This window comes from Triplophysa dalaica, chromosome 16 (assembly GCF_015846415.1).
Source record: "Triplophysa dalaica isolate WHDGS20190420 chromosome 16, ASM1584641v1, whole genome shotgun sequence".
Lineage (NCBI taxonomy): Eukaryota > Metazoa > Chordata > Actinopteri > Cypriniformes > Nemacheilidae > Triplophysa > Triplophysa dalaica.
The window spans coordinates 12,169,092-12,194,003 of record NC_079557.1 but is presented as its reverse complement, the minus strand read 5'-3'; the positions used below and the strand labels follow the sequence as shown (position 1 = coordinate 12,194,003).

At 37.7% G+C, this 24,912-nt stretch overlaps 3 protein-coding genes and 1 long non-coding RNA gene across 6 annotated transcripts in view; 2 read left to right on the top strand and 2 right to left on the bottom strand.

Moving 5' to 3' along the window:
• LOC130438163 (uncharacterized) overlaps positions 1-13,644 on the top strand; it is a 34,427-nt gene extending 20,783 nt beyond the window's left edge. The window contains exons 5-6 of one of the 3 annotated variants that reach the window (XR_008909272.1): positions 6,779-6,952; positions 7,291-7,377. This is a non-coding gene — a long non-coding RNA (uncharacterized LOC130438163). Of the gene's footprint in view, positions 1-1,912; positions 2,050-6,778; positions 6,953-7,290; positions 7,378-12,532 lie in introns of those variants that run through there. The other 2 variants (XR_008909273.1, XR_008909271.1) reach the window with 2 other exon arrangements.
• On the bottom strand, positions 321-12,641 carry efemp2a (EGF containing fibulin extracellular matrix protein 2a). The gene is made up of 11 exons (XM_056769976.1): positions 12,502-12,641; positions 7,410-7,650; positions 7,102-7,150; positions 6,814-7,026; positions 6,143-6,265; positions 5,030-5,146; positions 3,241-3,360; positions 3,032-3,151; positions 2,757-2,883; positions 1,881-2,076; positions 321-1,192 (listed from the first exon to the last, which is right to left on the bottom strand). Exons 2-11 carry the CDS (start codon positions 7,515-7,517, stop codon positions 1,031-1,033), a joined length of 1,335 nt encoding a protein of 444 aa, XP_056625954.1. The 5' UTR covers positions 7,518-7,650; positions 12,502-12,641; the 3' UTR covers positions 321-1,030.
• Positions 13,645-15,586: 1,942 nt separating the features above from the next.
• Positions 15,587-19,221, bottom strand: fibpa (fibroblast growth factor (acidic) intracellular binding protein a). The gene is made up of 11 exons (XM_056769977.1): positions 19,098-19,221; positions 18,645-18,760; positions 18,340-18,538; positions 18,130-18,256; positions 17,946-18,046; positions 17,638-17,771; positions 16,835-16,943; positions 16,667-16,730; positions 16,457-16,543; positions 16,262-16,359; positions 15,587-15,904 (listed from the first exon to the last, which is right to left on the bottom strand). The coding sequence occupies exons 2-11, from the start codon at positions 18,727-18,729 to the stop codon at positions 15,835-15,837; spliced, it is 1,074 nt and encodes a 357-aa protein (XP_056625955.1). The 5' UTR covers positions 18,730-18,760; positions 19,098-19,221; the 3' UTR covers positions 15,587-15,834.
• Positions 19,222-21,270: 2,049 nt separating this feature from the next.
• On the top strand, positions 21,271-24,272 carry ccdc85b (coiled-coil domain containing 85B). The gene is made up of 2 exons (XM_056769982.1): positions 21,271-21,854; positions 21,967-24,272. The coding sequence occupies exon 2, from the start codon at positions 22,137-22,139 to the stop codon at positions 22,734-22,736; it is 600 nt and encodes a 199-aa protein (XP_056625960.1). The 5' UTR covers positions 21,271-21,854; positions 21,967-22,136; the 3' UTR covers positions 22,737-24,272.
• The last annotated feature ends 640 nt before the right edge of the window (positions 24,273-24,912 follow it).

The following is a 24,912-nucleotide window of genomic DNA, read 5'->3' as shown; positions in this document are numbered from 1 at the left end:
GGACATGTTTTGTCTCGTGTCTGTAGATACACTGCTATAAATAACCGTTTGCAGACGTATTGATAACAGCACGTCTTTAGCACAGTTCTCTTCTCGTCAGGTTTGTACTAATGAGACTGCAGAGAGGCGGACAGCTCCACAGCAGGATTCCAGTCCATCCTGTGGTTAGATGACTCAAGAGATCGGAAGGGTGGGTGGCAGGGTTAAGCAGGGCATTGAACGTGACTTTCCTTTAGGCGAAGAGGAAGTATAGCGGATAAGTTTCAAGAAAATGTGCTCAGAGGAATGCAAACAATTGCAAGTCTGGAGCCAGATTTTTATGGTTTTATCAAATTTATTACAGTAATAAATCCAGGATTGAAAAAACAACATTGGCAGCAATGGTATAAAAAAACGACACACAGTAACGTTGTGAACATTTTTGATGATGGTGGGGAGAAGAGGTTTGGAATGACTGAGTGGTTACTGAAAAACAGCAATGAATAACAACAAATACTAAACTCAGGGATGGATTACACATAGTTGAAAATTAATAATGGTTTTAGCTTGACGCTGGGTACATACAGAGATGCATTTTTACAGCATCACTACCCTGATGTTGTTATTGCTACATCTGATTGAACAGGAGAAATTATTATAGTGACCCGGCAGAGCTGCACCCCTCATCCTGAGGACGAGATCCTCTAAAGAAATAAACTATAATATACTTGAACATGGGAGAGTCTCACAAAACATCGTTGTACAGCAGGTTTGAATTCATAGTGCAGCTAGAAACGTTTTCCATATGAGACAACATAGAAAGTTGAAATCGTTCAGACATTTTGTCCATAAAATATAGTGCCTGTCTCTAATCTCTTTTTGATGACTTCTAATGTAGTAGTTGCATTGGTTGCTACATCTCCCATGAGAATGACCTCTGTACAATCTTGGAAATGTTGGCAGATTCAGCTCATAAAACCTCATTGTTGGATGAATCAATCAGTGCCTCCACTCTTCCACCTCTGGTTCCCTCTCTGGCCATCTCTCTGGGTTAAAAGGCATAGGGCCCGACGTATACTGTTAAGCGAAGGGCTGAACTGCTGTGGTAGCTCGCTAGAGGGTTGACAGAAACCATCTCCAGATCCAGCACATACTCTGCGGGGCCGTTCACGGCGCGGGCGAGAACGAGCATGGCGCTGATGTTGTTGATTTGCTGAGGAAAGAGACGTAAAAGTCACGCGACTATTATAAAATTCTGCCTTGTTTAGGGTCCAGTTCTTGAAATTTAGTGGCATCTAGTGGTGAGGTTGTAAATTGCAACCAATGGCTCACTCCACCAGGCGCCCCTCCCTTTCGAAGCACTACGGTGGCTGACACAGGACTAAGATGTTGTCAATGTTTTCACTTCTTTGCCAAAGGAGGTAACGTATTTACAAAACACGCTCTGTAGAGCAGTTTGTCCGTTTAGGGCTACTGTAGAAACAACATGGTGAATTCCATGTAAAGGGAGCTGCGGTGTATGTAGACAGAAATAGCTCATTCTAAGGTAATAAAAACATACCGCTTATTTATGTAAGGTCTTTATACACCTCTGAAGACATAGTTATATTGCATTTCTGTCAATAGATCCTCCAAATAAATTCCCAAAGCACCTTTAAGAGTCATTCTTCATTTGACAGATTATTACTGTAAATTTATAAGCATTAATCAGGCTTTAATTATTGTCATTCATTCTGGAAAATTCCTCTGTCCAAAAGTAATAAACTATTAGAAATATTGGCATTAAGATGTTTATTAGAATGTACACTTTAATTCTTGCACCAAAAATTATAGTATAATCATATGCACACACTTCATTTTTATGAACTACACAAAGTAAATTAATATTATTTGGAAGTTACCCTGAGGTAGAAGTCTCCATTTTCATCTCCAGAGCGGATGCGGAAAGTGTTATAGGCTCCAGGATAGACGATGGTTGCCTGGATCTGAAAGATATCTGAGGGAACAGAGCGTTCGGAAGTGATACTCATGTACCGATTCACAACGGAATAGGGAAGGTCTCGACAGCCGGACTCTGTGATGGGACACACACAGCGACTAAAATGAAGAAACACAACATCACTTAGTATAGACTTTGGTATCAAATTCTAGAAGCACATTTTTGTATAAATTCTTCATAAAAGTTGCTCTGCACTGAAGCCAAACTTGTGGAGCAGACTGAACCGAATCTATCTTCTCTATACTGAGTGTACTATAGACCATTTTGAATTGCTGTTATTGGTTTAATTGAACTGGACTGTTTGAGACTGGTTTCATTTGAGACACACTGAATTGGATTGTTAAGTATTTTAGAAGAACACTCTTTAGTTTGCAATGTAGTAAACCAAACTAGTGAACAATTGTATTTTTTTCACCCACTTTGTCAGTTTTTTGCATGACTCATGACTGTTTCGCCACAACTGTACCTAATTGAATGAGAATGTGTACCATATGTCAGACATATTGACTGAAATTTTTGGAAGTCATCCATTTTCCCAGAAATTTCTTTAGAAATGCGTGACCACCTGTTGTTCATTAAAAGTTTGTGAAACTTTACAGACGATGTTGAGACACAGACTCGACACGAGATATGGAAAAATAGACTGGGCAATTTGAGAAACTGTGTCAGTTATGCTTCAAAAAGAAGTGATTTCAATAAAAGACATACAAAGGAGAAGAAAATACTTCTGAAATTCTAATGTCGCAACTGTGTGGGACAATTTGCTTTGTTTACTTACTTGTCAGCGACTTGTATATAGGGTTCCTGACAGCTTTTAGTGTCAACACATTTATGACCTCCATGAATGTTCACACAGGTTTGTCCATCGGAGCACTGATGAGTTCCCGCCTCACATTCGTTTATTTCTAGATTGTGGAGTAAAACACAGACAACAAGAAAATAAAAAGCCTGAAAAATCGTATAGAGTCAACAAAATTAAGTGCAAAGTCTTAAATGATCCGAGTAAATTGCAAAGCTGTGTGTCACTTAAAGCGTAATTGAATTGAGACAAACCTTGGCAGAGACGCGAGCTCAGTAACTGATAGCCATCAGGACAGACGCAGGAGAATTTCCCACGCTCATTAACACACTGATACTGGCACAGATAACTGGAGAAACTGCACTCATCGATGTCTGGACACAATCAACAAATATTTTGTTCCTTTAATTGTAATATAAACAGGTTTTAAAAAGTATTTTGTTTTCATTTGCTCCCAACTTACCATTGCAAGCGAAGCCATCTGGCCCCAGCTCATAACCCGTCTCACAGCGACAGAGGAACGTCCCGTATGTGTTGTAACACCTCTGACTGCAGGGGGCCCCCATGCCACACTCGTCAACATCTGAACTCAAACACAATTTCATGGCACATGATATATTATAACATTTAGTGTAAGAAAGACTAGTCAGATAAATAATACCGTGTTCCACATCAAGCTTTTATGCAATTCCCTTGATTTTTCCCTTGTTTTATGGACTTATGCATGTGCCTCCTACCGACAGAACCAATGCAATGGGTTTAAATAGAATGGCTGTGGCCCATGATCATCTTAAAGCCACGATCACTTTCATTGCACACTTTGTAAAGTGCAACTGACATCCAAAATGGCATGAAGTATCCCTTTAATTTCAATCTTTGACATGGTATTACCAAAGTCCATTTACGGAAATCATGTCATCAAGGCCGATATTTCTAAAATCGCTGGCGAAAATCACAATTAAATAGCATATTTCAGATTAATAATTTCGCCTTGCTAAACTTAAATTGCAATAAAAAAACATCCTTTTAGAGGTCGCTTCAGAAACTCCCTGGCACAGGCTGTCGAGCACCTTACATAAGCCCCGCCCTAGAGAATCAGTCTTAGTCGATTAACCATTGGATCTTTCTTCGCATTCCTCTCCATTCATTGAAATGGCATCTTAGTAACTAGTTACACCCAACACTGTTAACAAGCAATTAGTTACTTTAATTTAATTACTTTTCCCTTTAAAAAGTAATGTAAGGGATTACTCTTAATTTTTCTGTAATTGAATTACTATTACTTAGGATGTAATTGAGCTAAATACTGTGTACCGTGTGCAATAGTGGAATTGACATTAAAATTCAAAGTCTAACTTTAAAATGCACGTATTAATGTAACTTTCTCACATTTGTAATATTTAAGTCAGTTAATATGAGTACTTTAGGTAGATTTGTATTATTTATTTGAATGAATTAAGAGTTGTTTCGTGTCAAACCTTGAATCACTTAACTAATCAAGGTCGATATAGAATATAGAAAGTAATTAGTAATAAGTCATTAAATACATTTTGGAGAGAGTCATTTGTACAGTAATCTAACTACACTATTGAATATGTCATTAGTAACTAGTAGTTAATTACTTTTTTAGAGTAACTTACCCAACACTGCTTGTTTATATATATTATCTTTGGGATTACTCATTCAATTTTATATGTCTTTACATTATGAAGAATGACGTTATATAGAAAACCGTAAATCAAGAAACATGATGGGTTTTCGCAGACTGGGTCACATTCAGAATGATGTAAGAACTTCTAGTTGTAAAATATTCATAAACCACTAGCATAGTGGTCCATGAAACACTGTTTTAGTGGTTTTTGGATATTTAAAGGCAGATATCTGACATACTATGCCTCTAAATTTTATACTGTCATGTTGAAAACTCAAGCAGCTAAAATACTTCAGCCAAAAATGTCTGTCATGTGTTATTTCAGAGATATATTAAGAAACGTTTTATTTAACTCCAGCTTTTTCCTCATTTTAACAGCATTAACATCCCTCCGTCGAGCACAAAGTCCTCTTTCAGCGCTTTAGATTTTGGCTCCGTTGAAATAACATGAAGTGTAGGATGTTGTTGTGTAAGTATGTGTGTTTGGATTGCCAGTGTTTGTGCGTGTGTGTGCGCTGTTAAAGTATGTGTAGGGTGTGTTGACCTATGACTCAGGGTTTGGCAAAATAGGGTGTGGGCGGCAGCGTGTGGGTTGGCTTACCGATACAGGAGCGATTGTTGCTCGCCAGCTGGAAACCAGGCTCACACTGGCAGGAGAATGAGCCCGGGACGTTAACACAGCGATGTTGACAGTAGCGATACCGGCACTCATCGATGTCTGTAAAGTAAGAACAATAGATCAAAGTGAGATTGAAACCAAGTTAACTAGATCAACTAAATAAATTGTATTGTTCTTATTATTGGGTGTGACTATAAAATTCTCAAAAGGGTCAAAATGTAATGCCAACACTTTACATTAAGGTACCCTTTTATAAAGCATTTATAAATGTGTTCATTAATGATAAATAAGTGGTTAAAAAATTCATTATAAAGCAGTTATAACTGCATGAATAAAAAGAGTGATTCTAATGAAATACCGGCCAAATAGTGAGCTATTTTTAACTCGCTTGTTAGAAATGCTTAATAAATGTATTTATTCATTATTTATTTGACTCCAAAGCATATTTATTATTATCTGATGTTGTTTGCAAGATAGGCTGTCAGACTGGAGACTGTGGGGTGTTATGTTGTTTTTCTTATATCGGCTCACTCACTATTTGGCAGGTATTTCGTTAGAATCTCCTTTTTATTCATCCCGTTATAACTGCTTCATAATGCATTTGTAATTGACTTATTAATCATTAATGAACACATTTATAAATTGTAACCAATTAAATAAAAATTCTGTCATTATTTACTCACCCTCAAGTTCCAAATCTGCATAAATGTCTTTGTTATGATAAACACAGAGAAAGATATTTGGAAGAATGCTTGTAACCAAACAGTTCTTGGCCACCATTGACTACCATAGTATGAAAAATGACAATCTCAGAACTGTTTTCTTTCCTACATTCTTCAAAATATCTTCTTTTGCGTTCAACAGAAAAAAGAAATGTATAAAGTAGTATAGAAGTTTTCCTAGTATAGCAGTCAATTGTGGCCAAGAAGTGTTTGTTGCAAGCATTCTTCCAAATATCTTTCTTTGTGTTCATCAGAACAAAGATATTTATACAGATTTGTTACAACTCGGGGTGAGTAAAAGATGACAGGATTTTGAATTTTGGGTGAACTGTTTCTTTTTATCAAGTTTTAAACAGATTTTGAACTTTCTTACCAATGCATTCTGTCCCCACTTTGCGGTAACCGTCTGGACATTGGCAGTTGAAGGATCCTTCTGTATTGAAGCACTCCTGACTTGGCTGACAGTCGTGCGTGTCTTGTTTACATTCATCCACATCTGCGTTTGTGAGACAGAATGATAGAAATTGATTGTGGATACATCTCTGGCTCCGCTTACTTATGGTCTCAGTTATGGCCCTGTAGCTGCCATAACTCTGGAATGTTATTATTGGGGCCAAGACATTTATTAGTTTACAGCTAACAACTCATGGGATCTTCATAAATCCTCACTCGCTTTGTAAGTGCCTGCGTACCGCTTCTGAGAAACGCATTCTCTATTCACTTGACGGTAGACGACAGCTGGGATGTTCCAGACTTGAATTCTTTGACCCCCTGCAGATCAGACCCCAGCCAAGACTTCGGCGAGACTCCCACAGTTGTCTAAGTGCAAACACTAGCTGACCGCTTTCTAAATACCACCTGTTTCTGTCTGAATCGTTCAAGTGTGAAGAGCCAAAACTTGCATATAATGTCCCCCAAAACCACAACTACTATCACTTTCACGTACAGCTTTGATCTTAGGACACATTATTCAGTGAATCTCAACAATAGCGTTCTATTGTTTACGCAGGCCGTCTAACACCTGTTCTAAAAAAACATGCTCACCCACGCAGCTGTCTCCTAGAGGCTCAAAACCAGTAGGACATGGATTGAAAGGCTCGCTGGCAACATTCTCCAAATTGGGGTGAATCTGGTTTGGAGGCTCATTGACGGACATGACCCCAACAGAGCGAGGGAGGCACAGGTACCCGCCATAGTGGTTGAAACACTTCATCTCTCCCTTACAGGCCTCTGGGATTGTCTCGCATTCATTTATATCTGCATACACATATTTAAACACATTAGAGATGTTGATGACTGAGGTTATGTAGAAGATGAGTGGTGGAGATGTACCTTTGCAATGTTGTATCTGTGGATCCCAATGATACCCATCTGTACATTCCTATAACATAAAAACACACAGATTAAGTTGGGCATTTTTTCACTGTTCTCTTTATTTTTTTATTATATGGTGTAATATAAGTATTTTAATTAAAAATAATTGTATTTAATAAAATGTATTTTATGATTTTATTTTCAAAGATTAACAAGATAATGGCCTGAAAGGATCACACATCATTAACACATTTAATATGGTGAGGAAACACAGAGGGAGACATGAGCAGAAAAGAGAGGCAGAAAAAGTTTCCGTCCCTTCTTACCGTGTAGGTGTCAGTTTCTGTGGGAGGCTGTGAAATAGCACGGTGGAGAAACACAGAGATGCACATACAAAACACCAAAAGATACATGGGCCGCATCCTCACACACATCTTCAGCACTCTCTTATGAGCAAAGAGGAAAACACACTTCTGGAAGTGTTGACAAAAGAGAAGGAATCAGACACGCATGCATACACTCATAGAAGTTTGGTGGGGATTGGTGCTGAGAGGTTACAGAAGGAATCTGTGGATGAGAAACAAATTAAAAAGAGAATTCAGAAACAGCTTATGACATCGCTGTCATAACACATTATTAAATTATGACCACAATTAAAGTTTATTGTCTGTAGCTTTTCTGTTATTTATGCTCATAGTGCTTGGCCTAACATATTGCTTGATGATGTGACTCCCCCTGGTGGTTATTTTGAAATTGCTATAATTTTATCACATTATCCTGGCAATTCAAATATTATAACTATTTAAATATTCAGTCTTGACCAAAAGTGTGGTCCGGATTTAAAAACCGAAGAAGTCAATTTTAATTCAGATATGTTACCACATCTGTGAAAACCCATTTAAAACAATCTTTATGTGATTTACTGTTGTACTTGGTCACATATATTAATAAAGTATTTTAAACACTATATATTTTCATTGTACATTTACACTTATATATAAGTTAAGTGTAAAATTATTATAAACTACTGCGACTGCAGTCGTGGCCTAATGGTTAGAGGGTTGGACTCGTGACCAGAAGGTTGCCGGTTCGATTCTCAGGTCAGGCGGGTAACGATTGAGGTGCCCTTGAGCAAGGCACCTAACCCCTACTTGCTCCCCGGGCGCTGCAGCGATAGCTGCCCACTGCTCTGGGTGTATGTGTGTTCACCACTTGCTGTGCGTGTGTTCACTACTTTCTGGATGGGTTAAAAGCAGAGGTATATCTCGGATATGGGTCACCATAACTGACAAATTAGTCACTTTCACTTTTCACTTTCAAAATGAAGCTCATCTTTGAGACTTGACAAAAAATTCCAACAAAGCTTAAAGGTCATCATTCTGTCGTCATATACTCACCCTCGGATCGTTCCAAACTTGTATACATTTCTTTGTTCTATTAAACACAAATGAAGTTATTTGGAAGAATGTCAGTAACTAAACGGGTATCATACCCCCTTCATTGCCATAGTAGGAAAAATAAATACTATGGGAGTCAATGGGGGACAAGATCAGTGCGGTTACTAAAATTCTTCCAAATATATTCCTAAGTGTTTAGCAGAACAGAGAAATGTATAAAGGTTTGGAACAATCTGGGGATGAGTAAATGATGAAAGAATTTTCATTTTTTGGTGAATTGTCCCTTTAAGTCAAGGCCCAGGAGAAAGACTACAAAATATTACTACACAAACGGATCCATAAATATCAATAGCAAATAAAACTGTTTTTTTTTTAAGTGTTTTCTTTGTGTATTTGAATAAAACCCAAATTCCCTTATATACTGTGGTTTCTCTTTTTGTTAAATAATTTTGTGCAAAAAGTACTATTACTACTGATGGTTTCTTTGTTTATCTTATATTTTGATGGCTTAACCCGAGGGGTAAATATTGTACAAATATTCCCTCCTGAAAGTCACTTTTGACCTGTATTTATACATGTGACCAGGCAAGAGAATGTTATTTGTCATGAGGGCACTTATTTTTAATAGTAAAAATACATCATAGAAATGTAAAGAAATGAGGGATGTTACACTCTTCCCTCACATAAGTACAGTAGTGATATCACGGTACAGTGATGATGGCAGAGATTAATATAATACTTTGTTATAGACTGTTATTACGATGGTGCTCGAAGGTACTTCAGAAAATACCATTTATACTTCCTGAGGAGTCAAGAGACACAAAAGCCTAATACTAACACAGAATGTTTACAGAACCAAGAACAAAAGTATTGTCACAATGACTCAGTGTGACGAACAGAAAGCCACAAGGTGACGTGCAGATCTGCACATTCTGCCTGAGTTACATCATTCTCCAAACAGAGCTGAGCTTTCTTGCCAAAGCCACGTGAAAATAATTTACTATAATTTACAGGATCCAGCGTGCAAGACACACATTTGAACTTTGTTAAAACACAAATATGCTTGCTCAAATCTCAGCTGTCTGAATTACTATTTTCTCCAGACTGACGTACATGCTAGGTTGTTCCAGTGGTTTTGCATAAGACAGGGAAAAACCTGAAATCAACCATCATAACATAGGCCAGTAGGAAGTTATGTCCAGTGACCAGAGTGTGGGTGATGAAGTCTGCCATGCCTCAGTCGAGGGGCGGTTGACCCTCGGGAATGTCCGTGGAGAGGTTGCGGGTACCACTCTGCATAACGGTCAACTGGACCATTGCTGTGTTTCCCAGAGTATCGCGTTCCTGCGAAACCCCCCTCCATGGTTCTTCAGAAAGGTCAAGTGTGGCTTCCCAGAATGCTAGTCCCCATTTTAACAATCATATACCAGGTGTTTTGGATTTAGTTTGTGATTTACTTCGAAACCCTTCTGCCTATTATAATATTATGACTTCTCTTGTATAGACTGAAACCAAAATTTCTTAAAATATATTTTTAGTGTTTCACAGAAGAAAGAGTCATAGCTTTCCTGTAGCTCAGTGGTATGAGCATTGCGTTAACAACACAAGGTTGTCGGTTCCATCCTAGGGGATTGCAAATACCTATGTAAAATGTATTGGATAAAGCAATGTAAGTCACTTTGGATAAAAGCGTCTGCCAAATGCATAAATGTTAATGTATATGTAAATAGAACAACATAAGGTTGTATATATGATAACAGAACTGTTATGTTGTCCTTTCGGAACAACGTGTATCTACAAGTCTGGATGACCGACTTGACCTCCAATAAACTTCACATGATCTGATTGAAAGTGACTTCAAATATGGCTCTGGGAAATTAATTGGTTCCGAGAAACCACCTGGTTTAATATTTTGTTATCCGAAGAAAATAAAATTCAAGTGTGGTTTATTAACTGCATGCTCTTTTAGCAGTTTCTGTATAATACATGATGATCTATGATGCATAGAATTAAAATAATAATTCATAATAATTCATGTGTTAAGTGCAGTTGTTATTGCATGGCTAATTCAGTAGATAATCAATTATGGTGAAGCACTTTAAGAACAGCACTTTAGTTTTGTTTGCTGCTCATACATTAGCTAACTAATACTGTATATACGAATGAGCGGTTAAATTGGGACAAACTCAACTGTTGGGTTATGAAATAACCTATCCTGGGTTGTTTCAACCCAAAATGATGTTTTTTTTTAACCTATTGTATAGGGTTAAATTAACCCAATGTTTGGGTTTGTCCCTTTTGCCCAAAGCTGGGTTTAAAATAGCCCCACATTTTTTAGAGTGTACATAGACTTAAATGTTGTGTAATAAAACCTGACCTTACAAGCACAGTGCAAGGACCACACACGTCTCATGACAAACACTATCTGCCTACCTCTCTCACCTTTATAAACACCACACTCACACTTTTCTCGTGTTATGTACTGTATAGCCTACAGTGAACGGAGTCTGTTCAGTTGGGCATTACGCTGAAAATCTGACATGGTGGTCAGTGCACATGTACATTTAAAATTCAAACAGCTTCCCATAAAATTCGGATATCACTACTAGGCTACTCATGAACCTATTAACTATGTGTCTACGATAAAAAAAATATTATTTATGTCATTGCGTTAAATAATAAAATGTAATTATTATTTCAACATTTAAGATAACAAGCAAATTTCCAAGCAAAACGACAACAAAACGTTCCAATCCATGGTTATCCCTGGTCCCCAACTACTGTCAATGAAGGAGCTCTGTCTAATATCGCCGTATGTGTTTCACCGTAGAATATGGACACAAATGGGTAGTATGATATGAGGGTGGGTAGTACATGATGAAAGAACTTCCATTTTAGTGTAAATTTTCACTAATATTTTCAAAATGCAAATGTCAAGTAGAAATTCATAAAAAGGCTACAGTGGATGTAACAAAAGGCTGTATAAGACTCACTTTATGCCCCATCACACTTTCTACTTTTAGACGAAAGCTCAAGTCCGCATCCAGCCATATAAAATAATACAACAAATGTAAGTCATATCCAAAATATATAAACAAATGTGACGTAACTGCTTGGTATAGAAATGGTCTGTGTAAGTACAGTAAGGTAGTGTTCCCTGTTCTGATCTCACAGTCATTTTATTATGTGGTCATTTTTGTTACAACACCATGCAAACACAACCGTTACCAAGAATACGGCAACCTTTTGTATGTCCTCAGAAACCTTTGGCCATGCGCTGTCTATGTGTAATGTTACCATTCTGCCCTTTCTTGCAAATAAAGCCAGCTCATATAAACAGAGAGCAGCGAGTATGAATCAGCTTTTTGTTTTCAAAAATAGAGACATAATCTAAACAAAGTCACCCGTTTACGTTCGCAGGGATCATATAACCACTAACAGTGAATGGCATTAATCTGGTTGTGAAACAGGGGTTGGAAAAGCCATTGGAAAGTTTTGCAACACAGCAGAGTGTCTCAGAGCTAGACGTGTCGAGATGTGTAAAAACCCTGATGATGGTTGAGTAATAAATGCTGGGGAAAATAAATTCAATTAATTTTTATGCATGTGCACCCTGTACCGGGGGCGGAAAATTGTAAGATGATACGACGGTCACTATTTTGAGCTTGTTTGGTTGGAGACATGGAAAGTGCTGAATAATGTGATTGATTGTTTTCTCAATAGTAGACCGGAGTGTGTGGTGTCTACAGGCTGTGGAAAGCCAGCGTGAAGTGTGCAGCCCTTCAAAAAACTTGAAGAAAATCGTCCAGTTGAAATTTTCCCTACTCTGTTCTTGATCTCTTAATCTCGCCCTTTGTTGCACGCTGTATGTGGCATAATTTAAATTCCTGATTGACCTTCATGATCATATAAACGACGGCCCAGAGACCCCCCTCAAACAACAACCATCATATGACATTATTTCATTTAGGTGCAAATCTATAAAGTAATATTTTCACATATTTAAGAGTGCTTTACTCACAGGCTAAGCTTCTTCTGCACGTTTCTTTCAGCTATGTTCTTCCGGTGGCTTTGTGGATCAGCACCCAGGATCCTCTGCCTCTTGTACGTTTTCTGTCCTCCCGCAGTCTGATAGAGCATGCGTGGAGACGGACAGCTGGACTATGAATGTATGCAGGGGAGGAAAAGTCGGAAGAGAGAAGGACGGCCCATTCCGTTCCCCATACAGCCCCCCTGCACAGCCAACCTCCGCCCACAAAACCCCCCCCATTATACCCCCCAGGATGAAAATTCCTGGTCTCTGGCCCAAATTCCCAAATTCCAAATTTGTCCAACTCTGGAACAACAGAACAGTGTACATATTCCCACACATAACCAACCAACCCCCTCCATGCACATAAGCACCGGCCCCCGCACACACCGACACCCCACCTGGTTTCATTTAAACTCACCCCCCACAGCCTACAACTTTCTTTCTCTTTTTTCCCCTCCGCTCCTTCATCTGTCCCATCTTTTTCGGTCTTACTCTTGGTCTCTATTCCTTTCATTCGGCCGGTTATTTATAGCTTGGGAGAAGCTGGTGGAATGCAGACAAAAATTAGAGAGCAAACTAGAAAGAGAAAGAGCAAGAGAAGGGAGTTTTTTGCCCATGTCTAAATATTTAAACTGGAGGTACACGCATGCTGATATTAGGATGGAAATGAAGGGCAGTGGAAAGACTGACATTCTTACTGCCATTATACCTTTACAGACTCTAGATTTAGTACAGATTAATAACTCCATCATCTAATAAACTTAAGAGGACCTTCAGACTCAAGCTTCTCAGCTGGTTCTGCTTCATAGGACACAGATTTTACATCGAAGTGGCAACCCAGTGATAGTGACTACAAAACATGTATTGTACAAAGGTAAACAAAAATGTCTTTGAGATCGAACATTAAATCGAACGCAAGTGACACTGAATTGAATACAGTCCAGTTTATATTTTACTTTATACCAAAAATCATGAGGCCTTCATGATTTTTGCACCAAACTTAAAATAGATCACCTTCAAAATGAAACTTCTGTCATAATTTTGCTCACCCTCTTGTCATTTCAAACCTGTATGACTTTCTTTCTTCCGTAGAACACAAATGAATGTGTTTTAAAGAATGTTGTTAACAGCCTCCCAGTCACTTCCGTGTTAATGATGACAGAATTTTCATTTTGAAGGTGAATTACTCACAATTTAACAGAAATAGATTGGAAGTATGGCCTTCGTATCTTAAGGTCTAATGTCAACAATTAATTTATAATAATAATACTTTTTAAATGTTGATAAGCCTTTATATTTTGACATAGACAAATTTTTATTTTACTCTACACTTCAAAATAAATCATGTAAAAAAATATTGCAAAAATTATAAAAATAAAATAACAGTTTTGTTATGTTTTTTTTTGTTGGGTAGAAGCACTTAAAGGGAAGGTTCACCTAAAATAAAAATTCAGTCATCGTTCACTTCATTCACCTTCACCTTGTTAAAAATTTGGACATTATATGTGTAACACAAAAGAAGATTTTTCAGAAATGTCTCATTAGCTTGTGTCCATAAAATGGAAGTCAATGAAAAGCAATTTTGTTTGACTACTAACATTTTTTTTATAAATATCTTTTTTGTGTTTTGTAGAAGAATTAAAGTTGCAAACGTTTGGAAAGACATAAGGGTGAATAAATGAGGAAAGAATTTAAATTTGGGGGTGAATTATCCCTTAAAGGCGGACATTGGCTCTTAAGAGTGTCAAAAATCAAAGAATGTTATTTGATTATGTTTAGTTTAAAACAGTTGGCATGTGAAAAGATTGCAAATTCTGGTGTTGGAGGCATGACATTCCAATTTCATCAAAAACCACAAAAGGCTAAAGCAATCTGCTTGCTATTCCAACACTTGTCCCAAAAAGCCTGGGTGGTGTGGTGAGGCTGACAGCTGTCATTACAAATTGTTACTGCCAAAACACACATTATGGCACCAAGGCCCAATAAATTGTTCACCCCTACCGTTTTCCAGCCCCCCGTGGGTCCACACACAGACTTGCACCCATCAGTGTGTCATCCACCCACTTGTTCTGGTTCAAGCCAGATGGGTCAAGACGTGCTTAGGTCCATGACACCACAATCTACAATAGGCTCACATGTTCGAAACACAACATCACTTGTCATGTTTGGGTTAGTCATTTCACCAAAAAAAGGAAAATTTAAGCTATCATCGTGTACTCATCCTCAAAACCAGTGTGACTTTTTTTATATGGCCCTATTTATAACAGAATTTTGAGGCAGCCATTTTCTGTATACAGTAGAAGAGAGATCACTGTCATCAGAAATTTCACGTCAGGAATTTTCTTGTATAGAAAGGGACCGTTTTCACATTTCCTGGTTTATCAACAGCAGAAGTCATCATAGTTGGGTAAACTTCTATGGCGGTGAATGGGAAATAGCCACAAATATATTCTTTGCATTCTCATTTGCTCAGTTAGCAAAAGAAAAACTCAACGGTAATGTTCTCACTACTTTACTTTACTAATTAAGTCTAAAACTTCAGTCAAAAGAGAGGATGAAATTTACAGTGACTTCCATAGACGCTGTATAAGAAACCACCTCGCAGTAGCGTTACAATTTTTTTGGAATTTGATGCAATGGTAATATAGTAGAAAGTATGGTGTTATAAACATTTTTTTTAATGAAAATATAAAAAACTTTTGTAGATTAATGCAGGTGAAGACCGTTGAACGCCTCATCAGAGGCTCGTGAAAAAGGTCGATTGAGGCAACTTAAAATTTTTGTGTTCACTAAAAAATGCATAAATTGGTTTTAATCAATGTAATTAATGAAAGCATTTTCTTTTTTTTACTTTTAATAATAAATACTAAAAATCAATATTGTTTATATATATATATATATGTATACACACACATAAGGTAAATTCCTTTAATCTAAAAAAGAAACAAATTAAAGTCAAAGAATGGCGTCAATACAAAGTCATTAACACATTTACCATGTTTTGTCAATGGGTTTTGGAGCAGTAAAACCCACACACAGCAGAGTTTTAAAACAAGACACTATGCAGACAGTGTCTGTGGAAAGCATGCTGTGTTTATTTGCAAGTCATATACTTCAGGAGGCCAAGGGGTGAAAGAATGAAAAAGGATAAAGGAAAAGGGTAGGGAGGTGATGAGATGGACAGCTGGTGGGGGGACATATTTGGGAAGGGATTAAAGAAAGAAGATGATAAACAGGGGAATTAAAGACAATTAAGACATCAGACGCCAGACCGCATCACAAAGAGAGGAAATGAAGAGAAATTGTGTAAAGGGAGATTCTTTACTCGTGGTACATTTTAAGGATGCAACTTTTGATTACTCCCATATATCTAGTCCACACACCATGGTGCCTGAGAGAGAGAAAGAGAGAGATTGTAAAAGACTGTATTCTGTTTCGTCATACCATCATTTCTATTCTTGTGCAATATGTTTTTGCCACCATATCTGAAATTTTGTTTCATAATAAAGTCTTACTTCATACAGGTTAAAATAAATACATCTTTCTAAGCAATTTTGGGTGTCATGATTTGGCCTGTGTAAACACAAAACCACATTCCTCAGTGGTTCAACCACTTAAATGTCTGGACAGGAAACAAATCTGACTACATAAAGCAGTATGCATAACACACAATGTCCCCTAATGGTTACAAAGAGAATTTCATCATAACAAGTTTTCAGAAACTGTGTATCACCACAGTAAAACTTACTTGAAAGTGTCAAGTATATGTGCAGAGTTAGTATAATGGGTAAGGTAAAGGTTCACGTCTATTGATGTCCATCTGTCGGAGCGACAAGGTTCAATAAACTGTAAAACAAAAACAAGCAATTAAGACCTCCTGGCAACTTCAGATTGCGATTTCAAACTACATTTACTCAGAATTCAGATTTCAAACTGCATTTACCTTTTCAACAAGGTCAATGAAGAAATCACGGACATCTTTTGCATTGATTAATTTGGCAGCAATATTTACAAGGCCCCTTGAGAGATTCTACAGCAGATGTTTTGAAAAAAGGTACAGAGAAATGTATATTACGCCATATACACAGTACGAATAATGTTTGGTGTGAAATGCAGACTACAAAATGCTTGATTTCAGATGACAGATGCTGACCTTAAAATTGGCTTCCATCTCAGTAAAGACATTGGTTTTCCCCCGCAGAGCAGTACACACTAAACTGTGTAGACAAGAAGGTTTAGATGGAGGGAGTCATCACGCACTGCGATTTTTAGAGATTTATTCAGAACCATAAATTTCACACACTCACTGCCGAAAACAAACCTCTTGTGCTGATCTAAAAGATCTTTGTCTGTGATTAGAATTTTGAGTTCTTTGAGGTCTTGAAGGAATTCCTTGTCCAGATCAACATCCATGTCTTCCATCATGTTATCTAAAGAAACGATTTAATGCCGTTTGAAAGGGTAGATCTGAGCACATTTGATTTGTTTAATCTATGACATAACTACACAGGTTGTCAGGCTGACGTCATCCATCGTTAAACCATATGGGCTAGATGCCCCAAAACAGGCAAGGCTTTTTTCAAAACTTATATATGTGGCACTAAAGGGATAATTGAGTATGTGCAGTCAGGTGATCATTATTAATAAATCCATAAAGAAAGATCTGGGTTCTGACATTATATGGAGGGGTCCTTTAACGGTATATACGTATACTGTGTCTGATGGCCTAAATCTATACTAAATACAATTTTTGCATGCAAAATTCAATATCCTAAATGAGTTGTATGTCAGAAATTTCAGGATACGAAAAAACTATGCAAATATCCAGAGGGTAATCTGCTTCCATTGAGAATTAACAATAGAGAAGCTGCCAAATTCAATAAGTTTAAACTTTAAAAACAATTGGAAGCTATATACCAATTACCCTTTCAAGTCTTAGTGATATGGTACTAATAAATGTTTATTTTTCATGGCAGAATTTTATTTTTTTCATTCACAACAATACACTTTAGCAGTCTTAACAAGAAATTGACAGATCAATGATACAACAATCCAAATGTAGTATTCCAGAGGGCAAAGGAATAAATCTAATGCGTTTTAAATGAAATTCTCAATCAGTCTTACCCACAGCTCCTACTGTCCAGTTGTTGATAAGCTGACCAGCACAGAGGGCAAAGTCTTGGAAAGTGAGATACTGCAACTTTTTCTTACCCGTCTCAAAGCGGTTATTGGCAAAGAACACTACCGCAGCATAGTCCCTGCAGGACACATTGGCAGGATTGTTCAACAAAAGAAAAAGCGCTTTATCAGCATTGAAGCCATCGGATATTGAACTTTCTAAAGGCATTCATATAAAAAGCCATTAAATGTATTTCCAAACAAAGATTAAAACCGAAGCAAAATAATTTAAGCAATTCATGTTCATATTTTACCTTGCTAACTGGTCAGGCAGCAGAAAGTGTTGCCTTATGTTTTCCACCAGAGGGCCCTTGAGTTCCTCCACCACTTTGAACACTCGCTTAAAGTTATCAAACTGTGGACATAGGCATAATGTTCAGTTGAAGAAGAGAAATGCATCATTCCATTGAGTCTTTTGATTCTTTTGATTCTGCCTACCTGTCTCCTGCAGCTCTTCAGCGTAATGTTTGTCTTTGCACTGACATCATCCAGATCTTTCTTTGTACCCTTGGACAGCTTCTTTCCAAGGACCTCTCGAGCAAACGCATCATCAAAAGCATAATACCTTCCAAAGACGATGCAAATTAATTGAGCTTGATACATTGAAACTTAACCAAAGCCAATGTTAAGGCACATAACAGTGCACACCTTTCAATGAGCATGGCTTGTCGGTCTGGTGGTATCTGGAAGATAATCTGATTGGCTAGTTTAGCTGGGTGATGCAAAAGCCTCTCACACATCTGGAAAGTTCTGTACTGGTCCATAGTGTCACTGAGCAAGACTTCTACACTCGCCTCACACTCCTCCATTATGCCGCCATCTATCCGCACTTTCACAGCATCATTCACTAAGAGTGCAAACACATCATAAATAACTTGTGATGTCAGAAACATATTTCTATTTTACTAATATTTGACAGTACAGTAGCTCGTGATCATATTAGCATTTTCTACCTGTATATCCATTCAGCCACAGTTGATACACCTCTTTGTCCATAATGGTGGTGTTTCCAACAAATACATCCAGTTCCACAGACATCTTGACATCAGTGTAGGTGTGATTTACAAAGCTGTTAAGACAACATAGGATTAAAACACTCACTATTCGACATTAAAATTATAGTAGAAGACTGACTGTTCCTTCTCTGAAACAAACCAACAGCTTTTAAATTAGCAGCCTTAACCAGCATACCTCTCATAACACAGACATACAACATTACGATGCAGTTTGTAACTATTATTATAAAACCCGATGTGGACACACCAGACACAAACGTCACAAACTGCGACGACGTGTTTATAACCACAAAATGAACTTAAGATGTCACAAGATTAGCTCTGTTACTATCTAACGTTATATAAAAGCAGTTGCTCATGACAAATGTAAGTATGTATCGAAATGGTTACCAATAAATTAATCGCTATGTCGGGATGACCATACAGTTTTAGCATCCCATAAATCGTTACAAGCTGTCATATCCAGACATTAGCTCACATCCAGCAACAGCGCGAAATCGTTACTACTTCCGGGTGTATGCCGCAGTCATATTGCGTCACATTCACGTGACTGTATGTTACTGCATGTTATTGCCGTTATGGTAGAAAAGCTCTGAGCTCTCACATATATGGGATTATAATGATATATGTATTTTAATAATGTTTTATATTTTAATATACTATATTACAGTGTGAGATAATACTTTACATTATTATGTAATTCATTTTATTATTGTATTTTTCAATTGTAAAAATTTGATCGTCACAACCTTTTAACTGGAAATATTTATTTTGTTGCTTTCCTTCTGAAACCTTCAAATTCTGAAAAAAAATGTCTAATTTGCTGTTTTCAGGATAAAGAAGAAATCACAGTACTTTTTGAGTATTAAATACTGTGTTTTCAAAGTGGAAAGCACTTTTTTGTATAACATGTTTGAGTTTAAGACAGAAATGAGAGAGAGAGAAAAAACAGCAAACTAATAACTAAAAATATTCAGCAGATTCGCAAGGAAGTATATCTAACCCAGTTTATTATACCCTTTATAATAATTCAACTTATATGAAAGTGTCACACATCAAGTACTTCTTCGATATTTCCGTCCTTAACAAAATCCAAAAACATCTCTCAGATCTCATAAAATTAAGAAAGTGTTTTCTTTGTTAAATAAGTGTTTTTCGAGAACCCGACATGATATTAAAGGAAAAGCACTTTTAAATAATTGTATGGGTTAGATATTTGCAAAACCCAGTTGCAAAAATTAAGGGGGACTAATAACAATTATTTATGGCAACAACTAAAAATGACAAAATATGGAGATCCAAGGTTTCAGAATGAAAGAAGCGGTTTGTAAAATTTTGCACCATACTTTTTGGAGATGGCACAGTAGGGATACTTCCTGAAAAGTGTTATTAGTGACAGCACAGAATCGTGCAGACATTTATTAAAGCTAATATGTAATATTTCTGAAGAAGTTTTGAGTATAAAAAGATTATTTATCATTTAACAGATCAAATGATGTTAAAGTTCATAGGTGAAGTGAGAATACACTTAATACACTGTAATGGTGTCAGTAGTATGTGATTAGAGAACAAAATGCTTACCGTTTTAATCCATGTGTCTTGAAACTGAAGAGTTAATGAGATCAATTTACTGTAAGTACTGTACTGTGCCTTTGAGCAGTATCTAGGGGAAATGTCCTCTTTTTCAGTAATATACTGCCTTAGTAAGACATGCAAAGGTTTGAAAAAAGAATTCTTATTTCTCATTATGACAAATCACTGCACATTTAAAAACTACATTCCCAAAAGGGCTAACTAATATATCATAATGTAATATTTTTGGACATGTTATTACATCACATAGTGTGCTTCAGTCACTGCATGGCAAAGGGATTTGTATTAATCGCAGATGCATTTACAAGTGAGTCTTAAATAAACACATTTCAATGTTAGTATACTTCCATAATCTTCCGGGTAAAGGTTGAATCTTATAAAATCCCAAACTTTTCCCATCCAGATTGCAATTAACTCTCACTAAAACCACAGAAGATCATGTGTGTATTTTTGACACACTCTTTTTGTTCCACGCCTCTCCCCCAGTGCCTTGCATGCTATCGTTTAACCCTCCCTCTCATTTATCCTAAACTCTGGCCTGTTTTCATTCTCAGTCCAGCAACCCCCCTCTCACCCCTGGCCACGGTTAACACCCCACATTGTTACGGCCTCGTGTTAGCAATTGTGCTGAAGTGCTGGCCGGAAGGATGTGGCTAAATACCATTGGTTAAAGCACAGAAAAGCCTTTTGTACCGGTTTCCGTTCGTTTTGTGTGTGACCATTGTGCATGCCGTCTCATCCTGGACATGTTAAAACTTTATCCAGGTTGTTTTACGATCCAAACATCAATGGCATCAACTATGTACCATCATTGTATTAGAAGTATCTCACAAAGCTTTAAAGATCAGAAACAGAATATGTGTTGCTTTGTTTTTAATTATGTGGGAAACTCCCTGATCTACAGAAAAGTGCGTATTTTTACTGTAAGGGAAGAGGGGAGGGGTGCACAGGAGAGAAAGGGGAGGAGAGCAGGAGATGGGGAAGACATCACTGCCTCCCCAACCACCACCATCGCCAAAGGAAACACTTAATCTCAAGGAAAATCACCACGAATTCCTCAGGAATTAAGCACGAAGTACGCCGTCTTTTAACAAACATTTCAACCTCGTTGTTTTGGATTTTCCGATGTCTTTGACTTTATAAAACCGACCAATCGCAGGTAGCGACACAACCAGGCTGCCCTATATTGCGACTCTTATTTATTTATTTTTGCGTGTTTACAACGCCTTTTCCAAACATCGTTTATTTTGAGATTCCGAGATTTTTTTATCAAGTCGAAAATAATTGAGGTTATCGAAGAGAATGCATTGGCAGGCTTTAGGGCGGACAGAGACCGAGCCAAGAGAGGAACGATAAAAGCGCGGACATTGTGATCCCTGATAATACAGAAGAGATGCTGCACGAGGATTATTTTAAACCTCTGTGCTGATGTGAGGAACACAAGAGGAGGAACCAATGCGATCCTGCTTCTATAAATCGTGAAATTATACGAATTTATGTTGCATGGATGCGAAATTAATGTCGGCGGTTACGTTTTAATGCGCGAGGAGAGAGGTAGGCCTGTTTAGGGTTTCATCTGGTACCGACTTTGATGTTTATATCGTGCAAAATGGTGGAAAGGTCCGTTACAAAGAATTGTGCGTTGTATTTTTCCTCCTTTATATAGAGAAAATGCACCGTTCTGCTCGTGCCTGGATGAGGAATGCTGCGATCAATTGAAAGCGATTGACATCCCATGTGCCTCATACGACCGACAAGATAACAGATGGTGCATCCGCTGTCATATTAAACTCCTGGCATTTTTTTGGGCGTATTACCGGTGACTTTTTGTACAGAATGGGGAGCGACAGTGAAGTATTGAACCGGGAGCTGTCTAAGATGTCTGATGAGGACTTGCTGGCGTGCTCGAAGGAGGAACTCGTGAACCGACTGCGCAGGGAAGAATCAGAAAAGATGTCAGCTCTGATTCAGCGCGGTCGATTGATCAAAGAGGTCAATAAACAACTGCAGGGACATCTGCTCGAAATCAGGGAACTCAAAACCATCAACCAGCGGCTTCAAGAGGAGAACCAAGAACTGAGAGATTTGTGCTGCTTTTTGGACGACGACCGCCTGAAAGTGAAGAAGCTCGCGCGAGAGTGGCAACTCTTCGGCAATCACGCGGCCAAAGTGATGCGAGAGGACCTCGGCGGATACCTCAAGAAACTCGCCGATCTGGAGCGGATGCAAGACGGCCTGGTGAAGGAGAATCTGGATCTGAAGGAACTGTGTTTGGTGCTCGAGGAAGAGTGCGTGAGCAGAAGTGATTCCAGCCCGGGTGGCTCTACGGATCTCAACATACCGTGTATGGTTTCCCGAGACTTGGGTGATGGGAGCTCGAGCACTGGGAGTGTGGGAAGTCCAGACCAACTGCACTTGGTGTGTTCACCGGACTGAGGGAGTGGAGCACAGCCATACCACTTTAACCTTCTCTTTTTATGCTGAAACTGACTGTACGTCTGCAAACTCAGAGAGGCGAAGTAGTTTACATTTTCTGAAACGGCATCTCAGCTATTTCAGTGGAAATAGACATGACGTAGGCTAGTTTACTCATGGCCTTTTGATGCCATACGTTTCATCAATTGCATTTTATAGTTGGTCACCTTTACAGCAAAATGTCCTTAGGTTGGCAAGCAGAACGAAAGTAGTTTTAAGCTTCACACTTTCACAGAAATCTGCAATTTGATAGACTAATTAATACATATACTGTACATTATGACCCGGTTTCACTGACAAGGCGGCTAGTCCCAGACTAAACTTAACGTTTGACCTGTCATAACTGAATATAGCTCGCCCAGAAATATCTTAAGATATGTTAGTGCCATAGTTTTTGTCTAAGGCATTTTTGTAAAAGCAAATTAAATATCTTAATTCAACTAAGGCATAGTCCAGGCATAAACTCTGTGAAACTGGGCCTAAATGTATATGTATGTATTTTAACAGTATTGCTTGCCAAATAGGATTTCTTGACCTAATCAATGCCATTTATAATATAAGTACCATTATTTGAATGTATGTTTATTGCTGGAAGAGTTTCACTCATCTCTTATAGGCTGTAGGAAAATAGGTTTCAAGGTTAACATTTTAAACAACATTGGGAGAAACTAACCATACTGCTAACTTTAACCAGGTTTAACTGTGCACTGATCTGTTCACGGGCTGATGTTTCTCCTAATGATGCACTACGACAGGGCTGAAATAAATCCTGAATCTTTAAAGATTCACATTTTTAAACCGATTAGAGCCATATATACTATGTAGTGGTCTGTTTAAGATCATTTACTAAAGCACTGAATCATTTTCAGCGATGCAGAAGTATCAAAGGATTGTGCAAAGCCTCTATTGCAAGCAGATCAGATTGATTTTTGTGTATTAAGATGTAAATGATGGCTGTATTTTGGAGGCCCGACAGTGATTCACTGGAAATGCACGTTATTAACACTTTTTTACTGTATGGATTTTTTTTTGTTTGTTTGTTTTGAACTGGACAATTTAATTGACTAGATGTAGTGATGTGTGCTCCACTTAACAAAACATTTCGCGTTAACCCTACCTTATGGCATAACACAGCTGTACTGTACAAAGCTTTTTGTGTTGAACTGTTACTTTTAACATCTTTACATGACACACCGATGTTGGGACAGGACAACATTGACACATATGTAATTAGTTTTAAAATATTGTGATAGGTATTGCTATTATAGTCAACTTTTGTTGGATTTCTTGTATTTGTTGCATACTACAAAACCCCTTCTACATAAGATTCCTCTGTTGTATATGTTTAAATCATATCATGACCAGTATTATTTCAATGACTTCAGATTCTAATGGTTTAGACCAGACCCAGTTCTCTGATTTACTAGCCTTTGCTTTGTTTAAGGCTATGCTCGGAATGAAGGACATAGCTTTAAATACACTTGACTGAGACACCAATTTCTTTGTGTGTATCTTTCATTCTACATGTAGAAGGAAAATTCGTAGTCAGATAATACAACACTACACCTGAACTCCATTAGATTATTTTTAGAATACTGTAACAACAGTAATACTTTCAACCCGCAGGGCAAACAGAGATCCTTTCACCAGACCATGTGCTTGCTGGTTCACCCAGCACAAACTCATGTTCTCAGAGTCACCTCCAAGTGACTCACTTGAAATCAGAACGATAACAGAAGACTCATTGTGAAGAAAAACGGTCATCATGTTTTTCTCATTTGCTCTCTATTTTAGGAAGTTCCCTCAACTGCTTCTGCCTGTTTGTTGTGTTTGATACATTCTTCTCTTCTCCAGGCCATTTATCTGTAATTTATTTCATTGCGTTCTTGAATTCCAGAGTGTATGCTGATAAGCGTCCATCCTTAAATGATATCATGTCTGTCGTGCCAAGGAAAGATGAATCATTTTAAGTTTGCCCCATCAGATGACTTTCTAGCACCAAACAGACAACATAATTTCAATGAGCAGAGCATCTTTACGTTTATTTTGATCAGTTTCTCCAGTTTTCATTTTCTGCAAATAAATGCAAACAGAAACAATATTTTTATTTAAAATTTACGAGAAAGATTGTTAGAAC

Excerpts from the sequence above, each read along its gene's own strand:
- efemp2a (XM_056769976.1), bottom strand. The coding sequence starts at position 7,517 with ATGTGTGTGAGGATGCGGCCCATGTATCTTTTGGTGTTTTGTATGTGC. Across the intron at positions 7,151-7,409 it reads CAGAAACTGACACCTACACG|GAATGTACAGATGGGTATCA; the intron begins GTAAGAAGGGAC and ends TTTATGTTATAG. Across the intron at positions 3,361-5,029 it reads CAACAATCGCTCCTGTATCG|ATGTTGACGAGTGTGGCATG; the intron begins GTAAGCCAACCC and ends GTTTGAGTTCAG.
- fibpa (XM_056769977.1), bottom strand. The coding sequence starts at position 18,729 with ATGTCTGTGGAACTGGATGTATTTGTTGGAAACACCACCATTATGGAC. Across the intron at positions 18,539-18,644 it reads GTGGCTGAATGGATATACAG|TGAATGATGCTGTGAAAGTG; the intron begins GTAGAAAATGCT and ends TTGCACTCTTAG. Across the intron at positions 17,772-17,945 it reads CTGCCTGACCAGTTAGCAAG|GGACTATGCTGCGGTAGTGT; the intron begins GTAAAATATGAA and ends TGTGTCCTGCAG.
- ccdc85b (XM_056769982.1), top strand. The coding sequence starts at position 22,137 with ATGGGGAGCGACAGTGAAGTATTGAACCGGGAGCTGTCTAAGATGTCT.